This window comes from Rhipicephalus sanguineus, chromosome 5 (genome assembly GCF_013339695.2).
Source record: "Rhipicephalus sanguineus isolate Rsan-2018 chromosome 5, BIME_Rsan_1.4, whole genome shotgun sequence".
NCBI lineage: Eukaryota > Metazoa > Arthropoda > Arachnida > Ixodida > Ixodidae > Rhipicephalus > Rhipicephalus sanguineus.
In genome coordinates, this window is record NC_051180.1 from 12,435,446 (window position 1) to 12,462,666 (window position 27,221).

At 47.5% G+C, this 27,221-nt stretch overlaps 2 protein-coding genes across 2 annotated transcripts; one reads left to right on the forward strand and one right to left on the reverse strand.

Moving 5' to 3' along the window:
• Positions 1-1,776: 1,776 nt before the first annotated feature.
• Positions 1,777-11,201, forward strand: LOC119393107 (acetylcholinesterase-like). Its single transcript, XM_049415863.1, has 7 exons — positions 1,777-1,847; positions 1,889-2,025; positions 3,858-4,126; positions 4,581-4,957; positions 6,352-6,587; positions 9,474-9,720; positions 10,628-11,201. The coding sequence occupies exons 1-7, from the start codon at positions 1,777-1,779 to the stop codon at positions 10,776-10,778; spliced, it is 1,488 nt and encodes a 495-aa protein (XP_049271820.1). The 3' UTR covers positions 10,779-11,201.
• Positions 11,202-16,813: 5,612 nt separating this feature from the next.
• Positions 16,814-24,325, reverse strand: LOC119393108 (inactive peptidyl-prolyl cis-trans isomerase FKBP6). Its single transcript, XM_049415864.1, has 3 exons — positions 24,196-24,325; positions 21,897-22,137; positions 16,814-16,999 (listed from the first exon to the last, which is right to left on the reverse strand). The coding sequence occupies exons 1-3, from the start codon at positions 24,219-24,221 to the stop codon at positions 16,814-16,816; spliced, it is 453 nt and encodes a 150-aa protein (XP_049271821.1). The 5' UTR covers positions 24,222-24,325.
• Positions 24,326-27,221: the final 2,896 nt, after the last annotated feature.

Consider the following 27,221-nt stretch of genomic DNA (forward strand, 5'->3'; position numbering starts at 1 on the left):
GCATACCATGCTTAAAGGGACACTAAAGGCAAATATTAAGTTGACGTTGATTGTTGAAATAACTGTCCAGAAACCTCGTAGTGCTACTTTATGCCAAGGAAGTGCTTATCTTGAAATAAAATCACGTTTTAGTGGTCCGCATCACGTTAGCCCACTTCAAATCACCCGCCTGAAAGCGGTATTTCGCACGTCACTGTTGCCGTGCCCAACGTTGCCCGCCTTTACTGCGCGGCGGCGTGCACTGGCGGCGTGCACCATTCGGGCATCCGGCAACAGCGATTAATTGTATTCAGACTCTCACACGTCACGGGGTCACTTCCAAAATGTCCCACTTGTGGCGCTCATCGTGTGACACATTTAGCTTAATTTCCCAAAGTAGGCACTGCTGTTGATAATATTGCCGTTTTAGACGTTGTCATACACTGAGCTTTTACTCTGACATAATTGTTATTTGCCTTTAGTGCCCCTTTACATAACAGAGCTGCATACCACGTGCACCAGAGGGTCCGGTTAGAAAAACAAGAAGCAAAAACCAGTAAAAAATGATAACTATCTTCGTACGCTCAGATAATCCAGCTCTTTGTCAAGTCAACCGAGGCCTTCATCGAGGCAATGTTTCAGTTGGCAGTCAGCGCTAGTCCCGTGTTGTTCTTCCCTTTTGTCTCTAGTTTTTTTCGCGCTGTTTATTAATATAAATACATACCAACTAGCTCAGCTAATCACTCTCTTCCTGTATATTGCGTGCCTTTTTGTTTAACACGTGAACCAGTGCATGGGTCGCAAATGACAGGCACGTCATCAGCGTGACGTAGTATACTTGGCAGGATAGCAGCGAGCGCATTGTTTTCGAGAACATGCAAAACAGGCAGGGAAAAGTTCGTGCATTCTAAATGGCAGGGGTTTTAAGTCCCAGAACCACGATATGATTATGAGAGACGACGTAGTGGAAGGCTCCGGAAATTTGGACCATCTGGTGCTTTAACGTGCACCTAAATCTAGGTGCACGAGTCTCGAGCATTTCGCCTCCATCGAAATGCGGCCGCCGCGGCCAGGATTCGATCCCTATACCATCGTTCATGCATTCTGACAAAGAAATTGCCCCTTCGAGACATAGGAAATTTCTCGACATGTTTTTGATTACTTAATTTTTTTTTTGAGAAAGGAAAGCTCCGAAGCCTCGTGCCTCGCCATTTTGTGGATAGGCTTCCATGGCTCGACTTGGAACGGTACCGCGAAGAGCTGTTTTGATAAGGAAAGAACCCTGCATTCAGAACCGCTTTCTTCCCAAGAATTAGAGATAGAGAGAGAGATAATAGAATTTAATTTTTATACATACCGTGTAGAGAAGCATGACAAATGCCTGGCGCATGAAACACTGTCTCGACGTGTGGTATTCACTGTACCAGAGAACCAGCAAAGAAGAGAAATGCCTGTCAGCTCCTTTTGGTCAAAGCGGCTGGCCGAAGAGCAAGCGCAATGTATCATGAATATACCTTTTATACTCGATTTAAGCCCCCAGTCTATAAATCTCTCGAACACTGCAAGGTAGTTTGCTTAATGAATGAATGAATGAATGAGGTGTCTCACGCTCAACTGTGTTGCATCGGGTTTCAGAGTAGCCCGTTTCCTCCGATGTCCCCAGTCTCGGCACTCTCGAACACGCAAGTTTCACCGAATGCTCTGAGCAAAATAAACCAGTCTCGGCGTGCCTCCAGGGTAAGCGTAACTTTTTGTACCATACGCCATTATAAGAACGAGAGATGGATGGTGACATTCATGGCTGCACTGGTGCAGTCGTCCCTGGCTGCAGTTATCGGAGCCCAGCGGGGCGAAGAGGAAGACGCTCTGTTGGACAAAGTGCTCGAGCGCCACGTGGTCAACCGACCAGCGATGCGACCGCCCAGCGCCGTGGCGCGCCCGTGCTGTTCGCGGTGGCGGCCGTCATCACGCTGCCCATCGTGGCGCTGGTGCTGTTCGCCGTGCTGGCCAAGACGCAGATAAACGTGCAAGTGGACGCCGCATGGGGTACTCTATCCACCCTGATAGTATATATACCATGTATGTATGTCGCGAACGGAGAACAGGCTCTGCATACCTTGAGGTAAAGATTTAACGCTAATCTACTATACTGAGCCATTTCGCATCTGCGACCTTTGAACTTTCGACGAGTCCAGCATGGCTGCCAGGGCTTGTGCTGTCACATTTCTGCGGGACCACCGATGCTACGGATAAATGTTTTATGCATTTTTAGCCAGTTATTTCCGAATGAAGACGTGCTCTTTCGTCAGACTAAAAAAAAAAAAAAAACGTATTGGTGCCTTCGAGCACCCCGTGTCACAACCAAAAATTCGTTTTGAGCCTCGTAGCGACTTGTCATCGACACGATTCCCAAGCAGCCTTCATCCGAAAGGAAAAGTCCACCGAAAGGACAAGTGGTCGCAGTCGCCTTGTCTTGACAGTGCGAGATAGAGCTGCCAAGTACGATGGCTCACGCCCTAGTGCCTGGCCGCCGGATGACGAAATGATGCATTTCAATCAGCACTTGAATGGTCCGCGAACTTCTGCCCACGAAATGGCTTTCTTTAAATCGGCAATACATAAGCACAATTCATGACTGGACTGATTGTTCTTGTTATCCTCACTGCACTTGTGATTATTTTCTTGCTGTGATTATGTAATTGCGTTTATTATGTTCATTACTATCATTAGTTTAATACTGAAATCAGTGATTATATTTTTTCTGCATCAGTGATTATGTTCTTGTTTATTGATTATGTTTAAAGTTAATTTGGAACTTTCAAATTCGTTGCCTCTGCTGCCCCAGTGAGGTAAGGCCTAGTCAGGAGGTTTGAAGTTATTCTTTTGCCTTACCTCGCGGGCAAACCCTGTTTGTGTTATGCCCAAATAAATACGCGCGCGCACACACACACACACACACACACCACGCACACACACACACACACACACACACACACACACACACACACACACACACACACACACACACACACACCACACACACATATATATATATATAATATATATATATATATATATATATATATATATATATATATATATATATATATATATATATATATATATATATATATATATATATAAAGCAGCGCTAAAGACGAACCACAGGAACAACAGAGAGGATGAGGACCAAGCGCTGTTTTTCCTGTGTACGTTCGTCTTTCGTGCTGTTTGGCAGTCATGAAACCATACCAACAGGCTCATTCCCAGACCCTTTAATAAGCAGAATTACCAGTAGTTTTAGTGTCGCCAGGTTAGTATGGTTTAGCGACTGTTAAGCTTGATTCACACGGGAGGACGGATAAGAGTTTTAGATTGCTTGTATGCATACCTCAGTGCCGCGAAATCATCATCAGCCTGTCTACGCCCACTGCAGGGCAAAGGCCTCTCCCATTCAACTCGGTCCTGTGCTTTCTGCTGCAACGTTTACCTACACACTTCTTAATCTCATCTACCCACCTAATTTTTGTCTACCCCTCACGCGTTTGCCATCTCTTGGAATCCAGTCAGTTACCTGTAATGACCACCGGTTATCCTGCCGACGTGCTACGTGCCCGGCCTATATTCATTTCTTCTTAATTTCAACTATGATATCCTTAACCCCCGTTTGTTCCCTGACCCACTCTGCTCTCTTCCTGTCTCTTAAGGTTACACCTATCATTTTCCTTTCCATCGCTCGCTGCGTCGCGAAATAGCGTCGCATAAAAGGAGGCCGCTGATACACTTTACACTCGTCAGCGCACCGACTAGGCAATCCATGATATCGTGGGAAGCTTTTCAGTTGGACGCCATTGTCCGACCTGAATGACCGCACGCAGGCACGTACCACGGCTCGCACGAGCGTGTCGAAGGCGGACTCGAGTGCGACAGCTTCCTGGGCATCCCGTTCGGCAACGCGACGGGTGGCGAGCTGCGGTTCCGGAGGCCCGTGCGTCCCGGCCAGTGGGCGCAACAGACCACGGCGGGCAGCGCCCCGTGCCTGCAGCAGCCGCTACGCATCGGCAACTTCTCCGTGTACGACGCAGCCAACAGTGGCTCGGAGGACTGCCTGCGGCTCAACGTGTGGACGCCCAGCATCAACGCAAAGGTCTCCCGGAACATATTATTTTGCACTCCTTATGCCGTTAGCTCGAGCCGACATTGCTGCTAGCATTCAGCACGCGCATCCCACTTGCAAATGCTATCGCGTGGACATGGACACTTATTCATATAAACGAGTTCTGTTGGATTTTATTACGATAGATATTGTTTACGGACGTTCAAGGCGTGATTGCGTCGTCGCCGTGGACGTTGTCGTGTTGTCACCTCATAAACGCGTATGTGAGGCCCACACCTGGTGTACACGTCTCTGGATAAGCTTATAAGGTCTCACACAATGCGTAGCAATGGAAACAGTTCGTAAGGGTACTTGTACTTTTGTGGTCCGTTCCTTGTGCCGCCATTATGCCGTTCGAAAGAAATCATACATCCAACCACATTGCCCAATAACAAGTTGATGCCCAGCAGCTGGGCTAGACCAAGGGAAGTGTGCGTCTCCGCAGGGTCTTCCGGTGCTCGTGTTCCTGCACGGCTTCCAGTTCTACTACGGAGGCAACAGCCAGGACTCGTTGCGCGGTGAACTGCTGTCGGCGCTGGGCAACCTGGTGGTCGTGGTACCCAACTTCAGGCTCGGCCCGTTGGGCTTCCTCAGGGCGAACGCGAGCAGCGAGTCTTCTCCCGGCAACTTGGCGCTGTACGACCAGCGCCTGGCGCTCGAGTGGACGCGCGACAACGTGCGCTTCTTCGGCGGCGACCCAGACCGCCTGGTGCTACACGGCTACGAGGCCGGTGCCGTATCCGTCGGCTACCAGCTGCTTTCGCCCGAACCCCACTGGGTCAAGGAGGTGCCCAGGTACAAGAACGGCCGCAAAATCGATCGGTACTAGAGGAAGGTGGGCACACTGAAAGCGATAGCAAGCTTTCTAGCTCACATGGGCTTCTCGCACATACATAAGTGCGGATCTGAAGGATACGTGGAGGGGCATCTTGGCGGGACAGAACGCGAGGCAACTGCTGGTACAAAAACCATACACTCGCCAAGGTGAAAGATGAAAAAAAGAAAAGAAAATGAGGCAGCTATTGCTGCGCGTGCAAAAACAGCGCCCTTGCTACATACGGTCCAGTCACGCTCAATATGAGTTGCAACACTGTGGCTGTGTTTGAAGGGGCCCCAAGCATGAACGATGACAAAGCGTTAAATTGATTTAAAGAACACCAGTAACTCAAACAGTGCTTATTTCACTAAATTTTGCCATGTCGACGCCGCATTGCACTTCTGGTGCTACTTCTAGCATTGATAGCATGTTGCAATTCATACTGGGCGAAATTTTTAGAGCGCAATTCTTAGGCCCCGTTCCTGCGTTGAGCGTCGGCGTGCCTCGTCTGTCGTAATATAGAAAACGAACACAGCGAAACATGAAAGCGAATGCGGAGAGGATGGCGAGAGGGTGAGGAGGAAAAGCAGAGTGTCGCACGAGACTACCAGATGGCGCCATAGCATTTGTGATCTGCGCCGCCGAAGCTGAGGCATTTGCGTCGTCGAGGCCAAAGCTTTTCGCCGCTGCCGCTAAGGTACTTACGAAAACACACGTAAAGCTGCGCTCAAATTTACATAAACACACACATACACCATTATATATATATATATATATATTTCACTCCGTGAACGCGGTCGACCGCGCAAGCGAGCTGGTGCTATCCCCTTCTGAACGTTTTCCGGAAGACAAATAAAATTCCCGCAGCGAGTTAAAAAGACAATTAGTATAAAACACCGCTTATATCAGCGAATTAGGAATCTTGTTTTCATTTATTTTATTTATTTATTTATTTATTATTTATTTATTTATTTATTTTTATTTATTTGAGAATACTGCCAATATTGTCAGACATCATGGCGGGTAAACGGACAATAAAATTACTTTGGTTACACAGTAATGCATGCTTAACGTTATACGTTGCTATTAGAAAAACAGAGCGTTAAAAATTTTAGTAACAAATTTATCGAAGAGAATATCACGTAAAATAACTATGAATGAGAAGAGCTATACATTAGTAACATGACATTGGCTCAGCGCTTATAGCAAGTTTAATTATCCTACAATAACATTGGCTTAAGGATGAGTCGCCAGTGGGCTTCAATTTGTTCCAGTGTTCAATTGCTAGAGGAAAAATAATTTCTTTGAAATCCCCTTATTGTGCAGTTTAAATAAACTAGGAGAAGAGTGGCGTATTTTGCACGTTTTGATGTCCTCCTGGATGGCGCTATTATCGCAGGTTGATTCTGCAAAGCGGCTCTGCGCTGCGCCTCTTCAAGAACAACACGGGCGAGGCCAGCTTGCGCAACGTGCGCTCGCTCCAGGTGAATCTCAAGTGCAAAACTACGGACGACGTGTCACAGCTGGCGATCGAATGCCTGCGCAAGGTGGAGCCCGAGCTGTTCGTGCAACGCAGAGCGCACAAAGACATCGACTTTGTGTTCGGACCAAGCTTCGACACAGAGTTCCTTCCTGGTGAGCTCACAAACAGCGACGCCGACACAAGAATTTCTACGACACGGACTCTTTGACGCTATCGTGTTAAAACTAAGTTTCCAATAATTTCCGGTCGTTCATTCGCTCACTTCGTCAAAGCATGTATGACTGGCACTAGCCGAATTATGGTTCGTTCACACCTGCAGCGACTAGCACTGGTCACGCGACCAAGTCTGCCTTGGCTCAGTCGCTCGCTGCTCGACTCTTCAGTCGCACTACTACAGTCTCAAACCTCTGAACCAATCAGATGCACAGGAACAGGACGTCAGCTTATTTTGCGGGGCAATAGCAATGCGAGCCCACGTGAATTCGGTGTGTCGATGGATATAAGTCGCCCGTAGGTGTGAACATCGGTCGCGTCGAGTCGCTTTTGATAGCGGGTCGGAAATGGTCGCGCGACCGGTTCTAGAAAATCGCAGGTGTGAAGGAGCCTTTAGGGATGTGAAGCGTCGTTTTATAAGCATGATTGGCGCGAAACTTATTCGCGTCGGCTGTTTGCTGTAAAATACCGTAATTTATAGAACACGTACTTCTAATGACCTAATTTAGAGTACCATTCTACCGCTATCGGTCAGGCGATGCTGGCATCAGAAACTCAGTCCCTACATGGCCAAAATTCACCCTGACGACTCCGGATGTTTCAAGACATGGAAGCCCGATTATCAGCGAAAGAATGCACAGTAACAATAATCAAACGTCCCAAAACCAAGATTATGAGACGTCGTACTGGGTTCTTTAGCGTGCATCTAAATCTAAGCACACAGGCCTATAGCATTCGGCCTCCATCGAAATGCGGCCGCCGCGGCCGGGATTCGATACCGCGACCGTGGGGTCAGCACCATAACAACTCAGACCACCGCGGCGGGTAAGAATGCAATGTAAACGGAATGAGATGGACAAAAGCACTTTGCATTGTGCTTCCCATTCGCGTGCCCTCCCTTTACGTGCCGTGCACACCAAATATCAATTTCGTCCAGTGGTCCAGTTAACTGCGCGCATCTTTACGAGAAAAAAGAAAAAGGAAAATATAAGCTTTTCAATGGCGCCCGTAAAGTACCCATTGAAGAATACATATTAGTTTCAATCTCTGAGTGCTTGCATGCACTGACATCACGCGGGGCAACAGCGTACCCCAGCCAGCTGCTGCCGGACGCAATCCACTCCAAGGAGGTGCTGCTGGGCACAGTGTCCGGCGAGGGCGTGGTGCTGGCTGAGGTCTACATGAGCCTCCGGAAGCACGCCAAGCTGAGCGAGCTGCTGGCCGCGTACGGCGTGCTCGACGTGGCACGGCTCATCGCGCTCTACACCGACGCCGGCCCGTGGGACAACCGCACGCTTGTCAAGCAGCTGCTTGGTACGCGCGCCACTTGCGACTGGCGACCAAAAAGCGACTCTGCACGACAGACGTTCACACCTGCGTGCGATTTATAGCCGCCAACACACAGAATTCATGTCTGTTAGCATCGATATAGCCTCGAAAAAGAAGCTTACGTGCTGTTCCTGCGCATCTGCTTAGCTCAGACGTCTGCGACTGCAGTCTCACGTTTGCGGCCAAAGCAGTTATTTACAAACCATTTGCGAGCAATGGCTTTGCGGCTCTGTGCTAGTCGCAGGTGTGAACGAGCCCTAAGATTTTAGCTCGTCGATAGAGCACTGGTGACGCCGGGCTGGTGGCATGGTGTCACGCACATGCAGAGTTCATTAGAGTGTTTTAGTTTGGCAGTAAACATTTACTGTAGTTTACTGATTCACCATACGTGCATGGAAGCAACACAATGCTGGTAGCGACATCTTGAGATGCAGGTATTGACCAGAGCGCAGACAAAGATAATAGCGTACGCGTTTCAAGGGCGAAGAAGCAAAGGGGCGTCGACTTGACTTGATTACCGATCATGATTATCTTTCTAGGAGAAACGGGGCGGCGACCACTAGTCAATGAGCCCGTTCCTTTTTTAAATTTACGATAAGGTGTTTATATATCGTAGTCTAGAATACTATCTCTTTTTTTAAATTTATTTTTGTCTTTCTTGATGCAACCGATGACGGCTTATGGTAGCGCGGTGTTGTCGCACGTGCTTTAACCAGAGAGGAGATGGAGCTGTTCTTGAATTAAATTTCCATATTCTCCGTAACTGCTGACAAAGCATCAACAGAGACGTTATCACTCAGGTACTCTAATTATTCGCCGAGGACACTCACAACACAAAGGCGTTTTAAACGCGTTGTTGCTGGACAGAGTTAACAAGATGTTGTTACGCAGCTAATGCTGTCCACGGATCCGGTAACAAGATATTCCGTAAAGGACGTGGGCTCATCCGTGATATATAGGCGGCAAAACTGGTTCATGGAGTAAACCGGAGCCATATGCACTGGCGTTGTCGAGAGGGGGAGGGGGTGTTGAAACCCCCGGAGTTTTTCAGTTCAGGTGTGCATATCTGCACGCACATATGCAAACACACGCAAGAACATAAAGTATGGTTGAACCCCCCCCCCCCCTCCCTACCGAAAAAAGGAAGCTGGCTCCCTGACCGGAGCCAGCTGCGGCTGAAATGGTTTGGCGTGTGACATATATCAATAAAAGCTTGATCGCGGCCGTCAGCTCCGATGCATCGCTTCGATGAGTAGCTCCACAAATACACGTGTTTTCTCGGCTGTATGTATGATTGAGCATGTGTCGGCCGGGTGAAGGGCACTGGTAGTGGCTTATGCGCGTCAAGAGCACAGTAAACGAAAATTATCGATCGGAAAGTGCAGGATTTCACCTTGCCTTCATGTCCGCGCTTTTCCTGAACAGTTTCTATGTCACAGTGCACCTCGCCAGATCGGCGTCTCATAGAAACTCTTTGACGCGACCTCACTGTGCAGGCGACGTGCTGTCTTCGTGCCCGGTGCAATACCTGGGGGAGCACCTGTCTTCCGGCAATAACCGCGTCTACAGCTACTTGTTTGTGCACAAGCCGAGCTTCAGCGGCTGGGCCGATTCGTTTCCGGCGCAGTACGAGGACCTGGACTTCGTGTTCGGGGTGCCGCTTCGCCGCGGTTTGGGAACGCCCCAGGAGCAGGACCTCAGCCGCAGGCTCATAAAGCTCGTGGCCACTTTCGCGAACCAAGGGTACGTCCACAGCGCTTACTGGCATTTTTGTTTATACACGCAGGTCGTGTTAGCAGCATGGTACGGACTCAATAAAGTCGCCGGCTCCATTTCCAATGAGGCTAGTGTACTATGCTACAAATGAAAAGTGAAAACGCCTATACCTATACGTACAACGATTCGGAGTTTGGATTCGGCTACGTGGTCTCAAGCAATAGGGTGAGCTTGGTGTGTGGAGAAGACGGGCAACAGCTTTAGACGTTAACGAACTTGCACAAATGGTGCAGTATACCTGCATCGTCTCGTAGTGGGCATAACATGTACCATGTCGTTATTAGTTGCTGACCTGCGCTTCGTCTACATTAGTAAGTGAAGTAGCCAGGCACGTAGCCAGGATTTTTTTTTTTTTTTGGGGGGGGGGGGGGTCAGGCCTGAGTGTTCGAAAGAGCCTTTCCATGGCAAAAAGAAAAAAAAAATGTTGCCCGGGAATATAGAAGGCTGGACGAATTTCGGGAACGGAACGGGGCGGGGAGGGTGGGGGCACGTACCTGGAGGTAGCTTACTAGAATTGTACAGACCACAATTTGTTACCCTCGACTACAGTCGATCCAGCTGTCGGCGAAGCCTGGCGTCAAATAGATCAAGGGGAAAGTGACGGCGAAGTTGCTACGAATGAAAGGCAAGCACGCGATAAGGAGCTGGGCATTATCGCACTCGACCGTGGCCTCTATATAGCTATGACTTGACTCCCGTTCTTTGTGCCGGCTTGCACGCAGCCCCTGGAAACATGGCTGCACAAAAGCGCTGCAAATTCTGGTCAATAATTGCCGTATCGTGAAAAAACTCGGCGCCCCATTTTCTTTCGTCGCACTCACAACCGTAGACTCCTCCACATTAAACAATGCGCACTTGTGTGGTGAACTTGCAGGGTGCTGCCTCAGCTGCGCGAAGGGGGCGAGTGGCCCGAGTTCAGGGGCTTAGGCAACGACACGGTTGCGATCGCACTCGACGGCTTCTCCCTGGCGACCTCAACGCGCACCGAGTTGTGCCACCAGATACGACCTCACATCCTCTACTAGAGGACTTGCGTCGTCTTATGCTGCAGGGTCCACACGCCACTAGGCCAGCAGCCACTGCGCTCGGAGCTAGCACCTGTCGACATCAGCGCACGTTACCTGGCGTTGACAGCGCCGCCCAACCCCCCTCCTTTCTTTTTCTGGGAACGCTATTTCTTCATCTTCACGATAGTTTCTTTCGTTGTTTTTGGTATGTTCGTTAATTTATTTGCGTCTTTCACATGCTAACTACAGTTGCGCGATTTATATTGTTTGATTATATTTCGACGACAGATAAGCTAGATGTTTTTTCTCTTCATTTCAAAGTATATCGTTTTAGTGCGTACTGCGCGTGCTCGCTTGTTGCGGTAGCCGCGGGCTAAGAATCTTGCAAGGACCACGATACACAACTTAATAAGAGAGCGCGCGAATTCGGGCGTGTATGATACCGGCGGCTCATTGTATTCGTCGCTTTAGTGGATATAAACGCTAAAAGAGCAATACTATGAGTATCCCAGCTAGTCACCTGCTGGACCAGCAGGCGTAATTATGAGCAATGTACATTTAGGTCATCTAAATAAGCAATCTGGAGTTGTATACTCAAGTGAGTAAAACGTCTTTCATTATTATTTTGCAAGCGCTAAAAAGTGTATTTTATAAATTATGTAGCATACACGTGCGCGGAACGTTTTAGGAAACTGTGTACCCAAGTGTGATGTTTTAACTTAACTGCTCAGTCAGGAAATGAAAGCGTTCTTGGGACATTACTCGAATTTTTCTTTCCTTTCGCCGCCGCGGCCGGTGGCCTTGTGGTTATGGTGCCCGGCTGCTGACAAGGAAGATGCGGGTTCCATTCCGGCCTCGGCGGTTGCATTGCGATGGAGGCGAAGTTCTAGAGGCCCGTGTAATGTGCGATGTCAGTGCGCGTTAAAGAACCCCAGGTAGTCGAAATTATCGGGAGACCTCCACTACGGCTCTCTCATACACCGAGTCGCTTTGGGACGTTCAGCCCTATAAATAATTCCTTTCTAGTCATTCATTCTTTCTGGTCGTTCTCTATTTTTTCTTTTTTATTTAATTTACTTCTCTTCGTTTCTTTCTTTCGCTGTCGCAATGTTCAATCCGCGTTTATAAATACAACCTATATATATGCTGTTTTGATACTGTCAGTGAACACAGAATGTGTGTGCACTCCTCTTAAGAAATTTTGTCACAGTAGCGGTCTTTTCCAATTTTCCTATTACAACGCACTTTAATGACGGCAAATGTACTTCGACGTGTGATCACGTAGTAGTCTCTGTATCAGCAGCTAAGTTCGGCATGCTTTCCCGCTCTGAACTCGCTCGCTGTGACGGCAGCATCTCGCATAGCGAACCGCGCCATACCCTCAAGAAATTGAGCACTTGGCGATGCACACAACAGCTACCTAGGTGCGCGCACATTCCAAACTTTGGAATAACGAGTCGTCTTAATAAAAACTCGTCTTCGTGTCGAAGTGTCACTGTACGTAAATACGTAGTTTTTTCCCAATATTTAGCGTCGTAAACTGTAATGGAACAAAATATAAAGAAAACGATAAACCTTAGCCAATACTGTCTCCAAACGAGGTCAAGAGCAGAATATCGACCCCAGAACAGGCTGTAATGTTTAGGCACCTAGATTGTTCACGGCTAAACGCTGAGGCGTTTAACGCCCTCCGCAGTGAGGCGTAAGGTCCTTAGCAGAGTTGCCAGATGCTACCGAGCAAGCAAGCAGATAGCCATCACGAAAGAAGCCCCAAAAAGCGGCACGACTTTCGCGAAGAAGCACAAAAGAAGCAAAAAATTAATTATCTCATTCTTGAAAATATTTGAGAGAGAGAGAGAACAAGTTTATGAAAATGCCTGCAGAGACGATGAGGCTCCCTCCACGCAGGGAGGACGAGCTTTCATCGCGCTAATTATAATAGAAATGCCACTCGAATACAAAGGGGAGTTGAAAAAATCACTTTAAATATTTTGTCCAGCGGAAATATCCGACACTATGAACGAAAGCACATATTTACGTTTTGACCTTGTCTCCAGGTAGTCTCCAGTGGGCTGAATGCACGTTTCCCAGTGCATGATTAACGTTGCTTGTTGATTCCCCCACGTGTGTTTTTGGCTTCAACACACAAACACGATGTCATCGACAAACGCGCTATTAGTCAACGCTAAAAGCGCTACTGGTGAACGTGATGATCACTAAAATAACTATTTGCTGAAAAATGCTAATAAGCTCTAAAAGCGCGACAAACGACTGGAAAATTCTGCACTCAACTCGGCGAAAAAAAGCCCAAATCCGCTTATTTTAAGCGGAACTGGCAACTGTGGTCCTTATATAGTGAGGCTATGATCGGCGCGCCGGTCACGGGGAGTCGGCAAGGTGCAAAACATGGTGCAAAATGCATGAAGATGGCACGCGACCGGTTATTCATCGGATGCGAAACAATGCGTTGCCATGCACTATATAGGCATGAGCTATTGTAAGTATAGGCAGTGACAACCTGTGAACAAAAGCTCCGTCCCCAGAACTAGAGAACTGTGCCGCGCCCGCCATTCACCAGTGCAAAAGCCGTGCGAGGTGTTCACAGTTTTGACCGTAAGTACTTTTTCACTGCTAACGCACACGGAGAGTACCAAGTTCGTCGTCCCTGCTTTGCATATTTGGCTCAGCAGTGACGCCTGAATCAAAGCTGAAATTGAACAGGAAGTTCAAATTGGACGGGACGCGTTCCGTTTTCGACCTAAAACCCGACGCGAACATGTAGATGAATAGGGAAATTACATGAAATACGCGAAAAGTGCTTGACGTCATGGAAACGAGAACATGCGATTGAATAGGGGCATCATTCAAATGCCTCCTGGGTGAAACAGTGAGGACCGTGAAAGAAGCTGATGTTTATTCTTAGTTGTAACCGACTATAGATATGCATAAACAGTTCTGTGATGAAATATTTGGCTACAACGCTATAGATGACAGGCTATCGGTACTGTGTGGGTGCCTTCGAAGGGCTAGTTTTATTTTAGTGCACCAATACCGGCCATTTATCCCGGCGGATCCGTTGCTCGTGGTACAATCCAACCGTGCGACCGGTGACGTCACACTGAAGGCCGGCGAACTCTGAGGCCGCCAGGAATGGGGTAATACGGCAGCCGCAAGTCATCACACGTCATGCGGACGTATGCGAGATCGTCCTTGCTGAAGTTCCTCGTGAAAAGCATCTCCCTGCCCGGGCTTCCCACAGTTGCTAGCAGGCCCAGGTACTTATCGATATCGCGCCTGGTGTACGGGTCCACGCCTTGTTCGATCGCCAGGCGCCGTCGCGTCACGCTCAAATCCAGGGCCTCCAGAGCGCTTCCGAGACACCTGAGACCAGGACGGACCAAAGGTCAGCGCGCGAAGAACACCTGCCCTACAGGCGAACTTGCGAAAGACACACGGGCGTTGCCACCTTGGGCTATTAAACTTGTTTTCTGTACATCGCGATATGAATTAATAAGGTCATGAAACGTCAAATGCATCAGCCCAATCGTTTTCATGCGTATGCGTCTACCGTAGCAGTGTTCGTTTAGTTGTTAAACATGCAAGGATGCAGCCCAATATGGCGGCACCGAAACGCATCCGTCTTTATGCAGCAGAAGCGAGCACGGCACAAGGACTCCGGCTGAGGGCTGCCAGTTTTCCTTGAGAACTTGAATGGCAATTTTGAAGATTTTATCTTTTTTTTCCTTTTGTTATTTGGCCTCGTTCGGCTCAATAAGTTCTCAAAACATTAACCATAGCGGAAGCGTAATTTATCTACATAAGCGAAATTGCCTGCATATCTTTACTTAGGGCGCATTAAGTGAATATGATGCCTCCAGACACGGTTTAAGTCGCGTAAAACTTCACGAAAAGCCCGTTGTATTTTTGATGTGGCGTAATGAAGTTGCAGTGATAAATTTTTAGCAATATACTTACTAATTAAATAATTTCTTCAGGAACTATCGAAGCATTTCATCGCGTTTTTTTTCCTTCTTCTAAAGATCCCCTCAGTGTTCACACACAAGAAAGTGAACATCTTGTTCTAATTTTTCTTCAGACAGGACTATATGTGGCTTACAGGTTTTTTAAACTCCACACATCCCAAGCATTGTGGGAATCGATACATGCATGCGAAGCAGTCAGTGAGTAGTTGCCTACGCCACATTTTTCGCTTTGAGCTAAGCGTTACGAGACAGATAACGTAAATAACGCAAAAACGCAGCATTGGCCGTAACCAATATTTCGCGGCATTCATAATCGGTTCACGCACACTAAGCGCCCAAACGAGTGCTCGTGGAGTGTGTACGCACCGTTGCACGCGCTTGTCTCGCGCCAGCTCCACGAAGTCGTCATCCTCGGGAGCACGAGTTCGTTCATGACGTGCTCGGAGCGCGGCTTCAGGACGAAGGCGCGTCGCTGCATACGGGCCGCCTCCTCGTATTCGCCGAGCTCCCGCAGCCCCACAGCGCAGCGGTAGAGCGCCCTCGGGTCAGCCGGTCCAGCCGCAGGACGGACCGGCACTCGCCACGGCCTGAACGAGCGCGCACGCTTACTTTACTAGTCATCATCAGCAGCAGCAGCATCCTGACTACGCGCACCGCATGCAGGGCAAATGCCTCTCCCATGTTTCAACAATCAACGCAGTCCTGTGCTTGCCGCGGCCAAATTATCCCCGCAAACTTCTTAACCTCATCTGCCCACCTACTTTCTGCCTCACCCTCGCGCGCTTGCCTTCTCTTGGAATCCAGTCTGTTTACCAGCGGTAATCTTGCCATCGCGCTACATGCCTGTCTCATATCCATTTCTTCTTGATTTCGACTAAGATGTCCTTAACACCCGTTTATTCCCTGACCCACTCTGCTCTCTTCTTATCCCTTAACGTTACATCTATATCATTTTTCTTTCCTCCGCATGAATATTCCACGAGTCCCGCCGTTATTCAAATGGTCCGCTGCATTCTCAAATATGTTCCTTTTTATGGCCGGTGGACTCTAGTGCGATGGCCGCGCCTTAATTGACATAATTCTTATTCGCAATACGCTGTCCAGCACAGGGACTAGAGGACCGAGAAACACTTACAAAAAAGACGTCGCATCGGTACAGCACGATAAGTGTTTACGAAACAAAGGTTACCAAAGATTTCCTCAAGCCTCTATTCAACGCAAGATTTGGGCTAGTTAGTGGTAACTGAACTTATATCTTGACATGAGCAAAGCAACAATCACGCTAGGAAGAAGCACGTAATCTCAGCGCCCGCCCTATTCACGTGTCTCCTGCTTGTTTGATTGTTGCTTTGCGCTTGTTGACAAGTGTAACCTCAAGCCACTGTCTTCTATCAAGTCCGTCATGCCCACCCCGGACACAGAACATTACATCACGAGGCTGCAGCCACAGAAAACACCGTTGCAATTTTTGTGCGAAGTCAGCATGAACTTAAAAGGACACTAATGTGAAACCGAGTAAATCAGGTTTTAATTATTATTATTGAGAACTCTAGATTCTTAATTTCGCCAGGTTATTATATATGTGAAAATTTCAGAACCTGAACGTCAGTGCGACGTCATGCGTAGTTGTGGGAAGTTTTTTTTTTTTTTTTTGAGGGGGAATGGGAGGGGGGGCGTCATATCAGCTGAATAAAATTTTCACCAACGTGCCACCTTATCCCCGTCTCCCTCAAAATACAATGTAACTTAGCTTTACCACATTCCATACTGTCCCCTTTTTTTTCGCGCTGTTCTCGTCTAAGTATGGTTACAACGGCTCGGGAGTATCGCTGCAGTGAATGTAGTCTGTTCTAAAAGATGGGTTAAAGTCAGTATAAATCGCCTGACCTAGCGCAAACTCGACTGAAATGGCCCCACACGAGCGCAATCGCGCCGGAATTTTACACGGTCGGCTTTGATCGGCGTTACGTGTGGAGCGTGTCTCGAGCGTATAGGCCCGTTTGGTCGACTCGCGCCGTGCACCTGACAACGCATGCTAACCTATACGTACCATCTTTGGATCGTGAATTTTCAATCCGCAATACGCCAGTTTGTGTACAGCTTGAGGAGCCCACGCCTCTGGTTTCTCTGCTCGTCATCGGGTGGCTCCAGCGCAGACTCCAGTAGCTTCGCCGCATCAGCGTAGCCGCGATCTGCAGCCACGTAGTTTTTGGCGGCCAAGAATCTGTTGGCGTCACGGTACTTTAGGCAACAGACCTGCGGTAGTGTAAGATCGCCGAAGTGGATAAAAAGAACCTGATCGGCGGTGTGAGTCAATCACGAGGCGAGATCGACCTAGAAACCGGTCTCTGGAGCTTACGGCCCGAATGTATACTAGAAGATATATTCAACAGGGGTTTTCGTTGGATATGCAGTATCCCTCGACATTCCGTCTTAACTGGACATTCTGTTTCGAATGGACAATCAGCTAGAGTGGGCAATTAATCTCGTTGGACATTCCGTCTTGGTGTAATCTGGTGACCTTATAACGCAGTCCCTGTCACTGGGCACGGATTGCATTTTCGCAGCTACTGCCACAGTTTCAGGAAGGCCAATGTAAAATAATTATCATTTAGAGGTGTGCCGCAGAATGATGCCCCTAAGAAGACATCGGGAATCACAACTAGAGCTAGGGTGATGAGCGGATTGAGGCCTCCGCGAGACGCTCCTACCAACCATCCCGTTTCCCGAATTTGGCGTCCCCACTTTCATGTGTTGCCTGAGGCGGCACCAAATTTCCAAGTAACGGCACGCTGTTTACACTAACTATGCGTGAAAATTCTTAGTCGGACGTTCTGTCTCGTTTAAGATCAACCCGTTGATTAAGCTTCCAGTACAACCGGCGCTTGCAGTGGCACTTCAAGGAAGGTATGGCAAGGACATCGCCGCATTTTATTTGTGCCTTGAATGGAAGCAGAAAATCAGGAAGGTTGCTAAATTAGAGTCATCGACGTAACGACATCATATTCTACGAAAATCGTTGCTTTAACCAAGGTTGTCAAGTATATATATATTATATTATATATATATCTATATATTATATATATATATATATATATATAATTATATACACCCTATCAAACCGCCGTGAGATTGACATATACACCGATTGCTTGTCTTTATTGTCCTTACGTCATTGCTACCATTAAACTACCCGACTGCAGGATTGCGCAAAACCTATACACCCGCAAGTACACCATTAACTTGTATTATGTTCCTGCACATAGTGGCGTTAATGGTATCGAGATGGCCGATCTCGCCGCTTCTTCGGCAATTACAACAGGCTCCGCAAAAACGGTGAATCTTACCATTTCTCCTATTCTCCGAAAACTGTACACTTTTACAAAAAATACAATGACATTCCTACTGGCAACAAACAGGCACTCGTACCGAGTTATTTAAGTTGATTCCGAGTGTGCACAGCTTCCCAAATTGGTTTCCATAAATAAACATCTCACGCAGTTACTCACTGGCCATGGTCACTATCAATACTATTAATTTCGTTTTAATATTACCTCACGAACTACTGTCAATATGACATGTGTGCAGACACTGACCATAACCTCAACGTCTGTACATTAACGCGTAGCATTGTTACGAACCTAACCAGTCAAATTATCCAGACATACTACCATCTCATTACACCAGCATGTCAAAGAACTCGTAAAATCGGGCAGGGCTTCAACTTGCCTCACGTATTAAAACCTTCACAACAACAATTTCATCTCCGAACCCCGATGCGTCTTAGCATACAGTCACACCACATTCACTACACTCGCACGACTTTCCACTTTTAACATCCGCATGCTGCATGGCAATTGACTCGCACGTGTTTATGCAAACTGTGGCGAGGCTGTCCTCACGTGTCTGACATACTAAAAGAACTTGTTGTTGGGCTAGTTGGTAGATCATTTTCAAAACTTAATTAGAGCGCAACCACACGACACATTCACACACCCACACCCAGTGCGTGGTTGATGTCTGGGTGTGTGGGTGTGGGTGTGTGAATGTGTCGTGTGGTTGCGCTCTAATTAAGTTTTGAAAATGTCTGACATACGCATGCTGGTCCAGACAATCGCGCTCACTTTCATCATTTACATTGTACCCCATGTAACTCATTTTTCTTTTTTTTCACTATTACTGGCATTCTCATTACTACTGCACTCTATTCCCTGCCTTCTGGACGAAACTTCGCAATCATTTTCCTTCCTTTCAAAGTATTCATCACATTCAAATTTCTAAGTTTACAGTCATACAGTTGACATCGGTCCCCTCAACACCGGCTCTTCGGCACCTGACGCTGCCCTACTTCCTCGGCATCAAGCCTTCACCTACCAGGCGTCTTTCAAGGTTCCGGAGACTATACTTCGCTGTGTGTCGTCACCTTCTTACTCGTTTTGCCTCTATAAGAACAATAAACAATAGCCGATCGGGGTCAATGCCAGAACATCAAGTTGGTAGCAAAGCGAAATTTACTACAATTTTTTCCTAATTGGAAGCGCATTCACTACTCAAAACATTTAATTCCCTTTTTCATGATTGGCATAGGGCTGTTACTTGGTTCTTTTTTGGTACAGGCGTTAACTGCTAGCTTCCGGAGTTTTTACGTTTTAAATGCGAAGCATTTCTTAGCGAACCTCAGGCACTTTGGCCGTTTCTATCTACGTATCTATCTACGTATCTATCTATCTACTATCTATCTATCTATCTAGCCGCCTACGTCTGGGCGCTCTCCAGGTCGTCTCATAATTTGTAGTATACCAAAATTGGCATAGCAGGGGACCAGTGCATGACGAACACGATCCACTGGTCATGACATGAATAACGCAAAATACCTGTCGCGTACGTCATGATACCCTTTCTCTTAGTCACGTGTGGCGCATACCCGCATACCAGAGTTCATGTTCTGCGGTATGTGCCACAGGTGATACAGAGTCTCAACGAACACAGTAACCGTGAACACACACACATTGACACGCAAGGAAAGTTATAATAATGTTGGGGGTTTATGTCCCAAAACCACGATTTGATTATGAGAGACGCCGTAGCGGAGGGCTCCGGAAATTTTGACCATCTGGTATTCTATAACGTGTGCCGAGATCGCACAGTACACGGGCATCTAGCATTTTGCCTTCATCGAAATTCGACCGCCGATGCCGGGATCGAACTCGCGACCTTTCGGTCAGCAGCCGAGCACCGTAACCGTTACACCACCGCGGCAGACGCAAGGAAAGTGAGGAAGCTGAAGACAGAACGGCTCTGGAAGACGCTCAACTACCATCCACTCGTCCACGTGGACCACGTGGATTACGCAAAAACTGGGATCAATGCCTCCTACAATAAATCTGCCGAGAGAACCAGGCCTCTCTCATTATCGGCGACTTCAACATTGATTTACAAGACCCACCAATGCCTGGTCCTTATACTGCGTGAAAGACGGCTTGGATGTGGACAGAGCATCAAAAGACCTCGCTGCCTCGTCCAGGACAGGAAGCATCATAGATAATTTCATCGTAAGGGCATCTAGGATTTCCACCAGGTGTACTATACCTCGCACTTTCCTGCACTTAGACCCCTCGTAGCCGCGATCATGCACGGATCCGAATAACAAGTCCGGCCCAGCTGCTGGGGCTCACTGATCACAGTGATGATGACCTTCTTTAAGAACTGTCAAGAACCCCTTTCACACGTGCACACGGTTTGTGCGTGCGTACGTGTGTTCATTCTGCGTGCGCGCGCCCGCGTTCTCCGTCATAACGGACAAATATAGCATAACTGCAACTGTGACTGTAACGTACGTGCAGCGCACCTGCGCGTGCCACTCGGCTGTGTATATATCAAGGGAAACTTTCCTGAATAAAGCTTAGTTGAAAGTAACGCCTGTCCTGCGTACCTGTGTTCCTTCTTTGTCTTGTTCGGATTCGCGCTATTCAGTATTGAAGAATAATACCTACAATCAGCTTACCGCGTCTGGTGTTGGTAACACCCATGTTGCTCTTGGCATCGTTACGCAACTGTCAACAACTGGTTATATAATGCATATGCCAACTCTTCAAGACATGAGTGTGCGTATACCATTTATCTAGCGTCATTCCGTAACGTTTTCGATCAATGTGAAAAATTACGCTAAAGTCACCATCCGCACATGCTTCGCATACCTCGATTCCCACGGTACGTGGGATCTGCCGAATTTTTTAAATACAAAAATTCGGCTTTCACTCCAAATTACTTCTGGGTACCCCTAACCCTCCTTTTTTTATTTTCATGATTGGCTTTAAAACCCGTTGCAGCTTGGAGTGGTACGGGTTACCCTATTAAGTTTATTCTCTTTTTCGCACGGGGGACAAATCAGCCATGATGGTCATGCCTAGAGCTAAGCACCTAAAGCGCGGACCCATTCGCATTTGAAAAAATGAAATTGCAAAGTAACAAATGCCATTATTTATAATATTTTGGTGGCGTCTCCTGGATCCAGATGGAAAGCAGAACAACGCCAGAACCATCCTCGTCAAGCTCCACTTAACTTTAAAAGGTCGCTTTGTTTCCGTAGGCTGCATCTGACAACCGTAAATTTGTAACACCAAGCAGATGGTCGCTGCGGTCCGAAGTCTGACCACCAACAACGAAAACGCGGTGCACGAGAGTCAAAGCTACTCGCGTCAAAGGCTGTAGCCATGTTCTTGTATTAAGTAGTCGACGCCTGGAGCGGTATGCTGCATGTACTCAGCTTCTCACTACTCTACGTATTGTCTTTAAAAGCGTGTGAATGCGAGCCAATTGGTACGTATCCATCAATAAAACAGCGCAAAGTAACACGGACAAGGAACACACAGGACAAACGCCGAAGCACACAGGTAGCGGTGGTCCCTGTGCTTCTTGTCCCGCGTTCACCTTGTGCTGTTTTTAACTATATGGATTGTCAACAACTAGCGATGGCATGCTGAACGTCGAGTTCAGCTGTAGATTCCTTTTCCCACGCTCAGGAATTAGCGCTAACTTGTAACACCGCGCATGCATTGCATAATTATCACCTTTTCTACGCCTCATGAAAAGGGCTCTGCCTAACAACCGACGCCATACAAAGAGAGAGATAGAGTAAACTGTCGACGTATACCTTAAACAGTTTGCTGAAGGGCAGTTTGGAGCACTCCTCGCTGCTCATGGCGCCGTCGTCGTGGGTCTCGACGTACTCCAGTAAGGTTAGCTCGAAATAGAGAACGGCACTGGGCGGGATGCGATTGCCGCAGCCCACGTCCCCGTATCCGTATTCCGGAGTAACCCGCACCTGGCATTCCTCCCCCACTCGCATGCTGCGCAGCGCGATCCGCAGTCCTGGAACACCCGCATCCTTGATGCTGCGTTGCGGAAAAAATCCTTGTTTACTACGAGTAAATGTTTGGAACGACATAAAACTGGGCAAGGACGCTACAGAAGATAACCAGACACGTGTACTTCTTTTCGTTGTGTGCAGTTTTCTCGCGCCCCTCATCATCACAGACACGTAATGTCCGACTATCAACTGAAAAGGCCGCGTCGTGGCAGAAAAGATCGACATAAAACTTACCTGCGCATGCTCTGAAATGGCAGCGCCACCATTTAATGTCACAGGTACCAACCTACACAATAACCGTTTGGAACTGGCAGTGAGTCGGCCTGACCCTTTAGCAATTGCGTTTTAGTGACGCGGCAACAGTTATCGTATACTCGTGCGGTGGCCGAACCGTGTGGTACGTGCGCATAATTGACACGGTAGACGACTCAAGCCTCAAAAATGCTACGTCACCATGCGTTTCGGCCACCGCACGTGTATGCAACCGTTGGCCCGTCACTAGTGAAGCTGCTAAAGATAGTCCCCTTCACTGTACTGCGTGCCAAAGGCGTTCCTTTATGCAACGTCATCGCACATTCTCTCCCATTTATATACGATCCCGCAAGACGCGTTTCCTCGTTCTGATGTCTATAAATTCTGCGCAGTCATCGAACGCACGCCGTAACAAATAGAAGTTTCGTGAGCCAGCCTTTGATTATCTCGCACAAAGGAGAAATGTCAACTTCAAACAGTAGACCCGCACGCGCGAAGATTGACAGCTGACAGTGCCATTCCTGAGCATGGACAGGTAAGCTCTGTGTTGGCCAAAACTTTGAATAGGCGCCGAGAATGGCGAAAATATGACGTTTAGGCACCTCACGGTAGCCTTGTTAGCAGTCTTCAAGATTGTGAACAGGGCTCCTGCGGTGCGGCAGAAAGGTTATTAGATATATTTTTCACCTTGGTCGGTGCCTATATTTTAAGTTTCTCCCGATGTTTCATCCCGACCAGACCATACTTCGGCAGACCCTCAACTTCATACGCTTTGTGACTGCCTTCTCTTCTGCCGCATGCGACATTTCAGTGGATAGCCTGCGTTTGCGTTATCAGGGTCTTTTCTTCTTTGTGTGCGTTTGTAGCAGTTTCTTTATGGGCACGATATATACTTAAGAGTTTTTTTGGTATGCAAGTTTTGCAGATTTTTTCATGTATCGCAACTAGCCCTTTGTATTTGTCTTCGCGTTTGTCTAGCCCACGAGAACTCTTCTTGAGCCAACTTGTTGATCCCTTATATTTTACGGTGAAACTGCAAGTGACTCTCGAGTTGGTCGAGATTTTTCGTGGCGCCTCGCGTCTTTTTCAACAACACAACAACAACAACAACAACAACAACAACAACAACAACAACAACAACAAACAACACCCAAAGCGAGCTGATTCCGTCGATAGTGCGAAAAGTGGCTGACGCACAGAGGAAGTGAAAAAATTTCAAGCACTGCGCTCACAATAATAATAATAATAATAATAATATATAATAATATATAATAATATAATAATAAATAATAATAATAATAATAATATAAGAAGAAGAAGAAGAAGAGAAGAAGAAGATTAAAATTTTCACCCCATTCATGCAGGAATCTGTCTTGGAGGAGCCCACAGACACCTCGATACAATACAGTCTGCAGAGGCCATGAGAGCAACGGCACATAAAAGTTACGTAGAAACGTATACGACACAGCAAATCTAAGAAAAAGGGCACGTATTACGAAAACCGTAGCACATCTTTCAGAAATGGGCAGTGCAGTGAGAATAAAATAATGATCAACAAAATCTAGCACCTGCTGTTCCCTCAACTTCACAGGCGTGAACACCAGAAATGTTCACGCCAATTTCCTTCTGCGTATTACACTGTCGGGAATATGTGGGCCAATTTGAATAATCTGATTTACGGGTTACCACTTTCCATGTTACCACTTCCGTGTGTTTAACGGTGTATATCTTGCTGTAGATGAGAAAGATGACGTAGAAAACATTTTGTAGAACAGTGCCGTACGCTGCTATGCGCGCACTGAAAAGCGTGCAATTGTCTGGAAACACTCACTCGCAGCGGAACGGCGTGTTGCGCATCGTGGAGGAGTCGACGCGCTCCGTGCAACTTGACTGGACGTAAGTGGTGCAATGGAAAGCGACCGTTGCGTGGCGAGGTACACGATGGCCGGATCCGTGCACGGTGATCTGCGGCAAAATTGCACGTGCCTCATGTAGGTTGAGCGTAGATTCAGGGCCACATTTTTGGAACTTTACATATATAGTAGGTTATAACCTAAGATTAAATACAAGCTCAGCCCACAAAATCTCTGCGCGCTTGTCAACCAATCGTGCAGTCTGGCTTCATTTAGAAAGTACTTTTTCGGTGCTAAATAAATGCTGCGCATATCGAAGACTAAAGGTTCGTCGTTCCCAAAATATGACCTTTCGCTAAGTAGAGTTATCAGAATCTCCCATGATTTGCCAGGACAGTTAAGTTTTCGACTGAAAACCAGCTACACGAACCATGTGCCACTATGGGTACACCAACTACATGAATGGAGCGAAAAGTGCTTGACGTCACGGAAGTAACCAAATCTGATTGGATGGAACATTTACGCAGATTCTCTCTGAGCGGTGCAGTGATGGCTGTGGGTGGAACTTGTATTCATTATTAGGTTGTAACCCACTATAGCGTCTCGGCATAATGCGAAGGACTTGGCGTACGCAAACCTACTAACTCTGCGTTCTACCGTGAACAGGCTTGGCACCTGTTGTACTCCCCGGTCAGGGTGCACTAAGGATTCTTTATTTCTTATTATTACGCTATGATGCCGAATCTGAAACTCCCTATTTTTGACGAGAAAAGTGACTGCTAAAGAAACGCGAGACTGGCGTGCCACCGCCTGTCTGCCGGTTGCGTTGTTAAATTTTTAAAGATACCTCCCACGCCTCGTGGGAGAACTGTAATAGAATTGTTGGGGCTTAAATAACCACGATATGATTATGAGGGACGCCGTAGTCCGGAAATTTCGGCCACCTGGGGTTCTTGAACGTGCACCTAAATCTAAGTACACGGGCCTCAAGCAATGCGCCTCCATCGAAAATGCGGCCGGGATTCGATCCCGCGACCTTCGGGTCAGCAGTCAAGCACCGTAACCACTAGACCACCGTGGTGGGTGGGAGGCGTTGTGTAAGGGGGTTAATGCAAAAAAAAAAGATACATGCGTTGCAAACGCGGTGTAAGCGAAACAGTTTTTCATGCATCGTAGTTGCAAATGAACTGCGTTGTTACAGCGTCACCTCGGTGTCTGTTTAATCGTCATGCAGATATAAGAGGGAAGGGAACCAAGAAGAGAGCAGTACCAAGGCAAACACTACATCCTGCATTCTAACGTGGAATGCAACAGTGAATGTCATTTTACATGCTACGATTTCCATCGCATGCGATCATAGCCGTTCTCGCCACAGGGTGTACGTCTGCGACCGCTAGGTTGGTCAGTCAACACGTCCCACCGAAAGGCGACATTGTGGGACGAACAGCACAGCAGACTTGCGCGAACTTACAAAACAGTTTATTTCGAGCAGCTGCAATGCTAATTTCAGTTGGGTAGAACGTTCGAGTGCCTGCCGATCTTTTTTCCTCTTTCACAAAGACAGTACTCTTCCATCCACATTTTACACGATGGTAATAATAGACGTAATGTACCCAGCACACCCCGTCGGATAAGATTGGCCTCCCGATTTGCAGTAGTTAATTGTCCCTTAAAAAAGGTATACATCCTTCGCAGTTTGTAAAACACATCAACCCTGAGGAGGCTAGCGTGATTTCTCTGTAGAGCATTCGCATTAAGACATAGTTCAATGTTCTTATATCCACCAAAAACAGAATTTTCCTTTTTATGCTGAGTAGTAATTGAAAATGTTTCGTGCCTTCCAAATAAGCAGACGCTGTTATACGTCTGTTATTATGCGGCTGGATCGCTCAGCGTCTAGTTGCTTTCGTTTTTCATTTGCAGCCCGTGGCGACGCGGTCACGCGAACGCTCGCGCTCGGCCCACCCTCTACCGGTTGGCTCGGCTCGCACGAGCATTTGCAACGACAAAACCCGACCACGAGACGCGCGGATTGACACATTTTGCTGGCCGAACTTCTTGCACAGCCTTCACAGCATTGCACCTGATTTGTGCAACTGAGTATAACGATGCCCTGGTTCGCTCACGTATTTAAGTAATATCTTTTAAGGCTGTAATTAGACATCCCAATTTGAACTTAATTTACATATTACCCAATACTTGCCCCTTAAAACTGACTCAAGAAGGCGTCTCGATCAGTTAGAAAAAGGTGCGAAGACCGGCCGCTAGGCTACCGCAAATGGTGGCGTTGTCCGATCTACCACAACCACGTACCACAACGTTCGAACGCGTACGACGGCGATAAGTCTGGCGTCGGACCAGGCCAGACGCGCGTTCCAGGTCGGTAATATGGCACGCAAAGTAGTTATATGCGACCGCGTCTTGTGTTCCTTGTCCTTGTCTTAGAATTTGCGCCAATCAATTAAACTTCAGCTGCGTTACAACTAGCCCGACAGCAGACGCTACTAAGGTATATGGTATGTAGAACATAAAAATGCTGATATCAAGACATATACGCCGACTAGAGGGCACCGTTAATGCGTGGCGTTATTCGCAGTTACTGCCGGCCTGATATTTGTGCGTCCAGTCAATCAGTAGATCAAAAATCCATAGCTGCACGGACATGAAGTTGAAGATGGCATAATCATGCGACATTCACTCAGCAGGCATTTAGTTGGACGTCCGCTGCAGCTTTGCGGACGCAGACGGTCATTGAGTTTTAGTATAGCGTTCGGATAGGGTTAGCATCGTTGGGGTATGCGTTAGCGTTTGTCACTGCGCATGCGTCGTATGCTAACCCCTTGGGCACGCACGTTATATAGTCCGAAAATAGCGTACGTATACCCAAGGAACGCTAACGCGACGAACCCTATAAAAATGAGAATGGGAAGGCACAGCGTAACTGAGACAATAGGCAGTTTTAGAATAGCGTACGCTAAGTTAGCGTTTGCGGCCCGCTATTCCG

What these genes read in the sequence shown, in the direction of transcription:
- LOC119393107 (XM_049415863.1), top strand. Translation starts at nt 1,777, where the DNA reads ATGGCTGCACTGGTGCAGTCGTCCCTGGCTGCAGTTATCGGAGCCCAG. An exon ending in GCAAGTGGACGCCGCATGGG is followed by an intron (nt 2,026 to 3,857) that starts GTACTCTATCCA and finishes GACCGCACGCAG; the next exon opens with GCACGTACCACGGCTCGCAC. An exon ending in GCCACTTTCGCGAACCAAGG is followed by an intron (nt 9,721 to 10,627) that starts GTACGTCCACAG and finishes GTGAACTTGCAG; the next exon opens with GGTGCTGCCTCAGCTGCGCG.
- LOC119393108 (XM_049415864.1), bottom strand. Translation starts at nt 24,221, where the DNA reads ATGCGCAACACGCCGTTCCGCTGCGA. An exon ending in AACACGCCGTTCCGCTGCGA is followed by an intron (nt 22,138 to 24,195) that starts GTGAGTGTTTCC and finishes TCCGCAACGCAG; the next exon opens with CATCAAGGATGCGGGTGTTC. An exon ending in CCTTCAGCAAACTGTTTAAG is followed by an intron (nt 17,000 to 21,896) that starts GTATACGTCGAC and finishes ACACTACCGCAG; the next exon opens with GTCTGTTGCCTAAAGTACCG.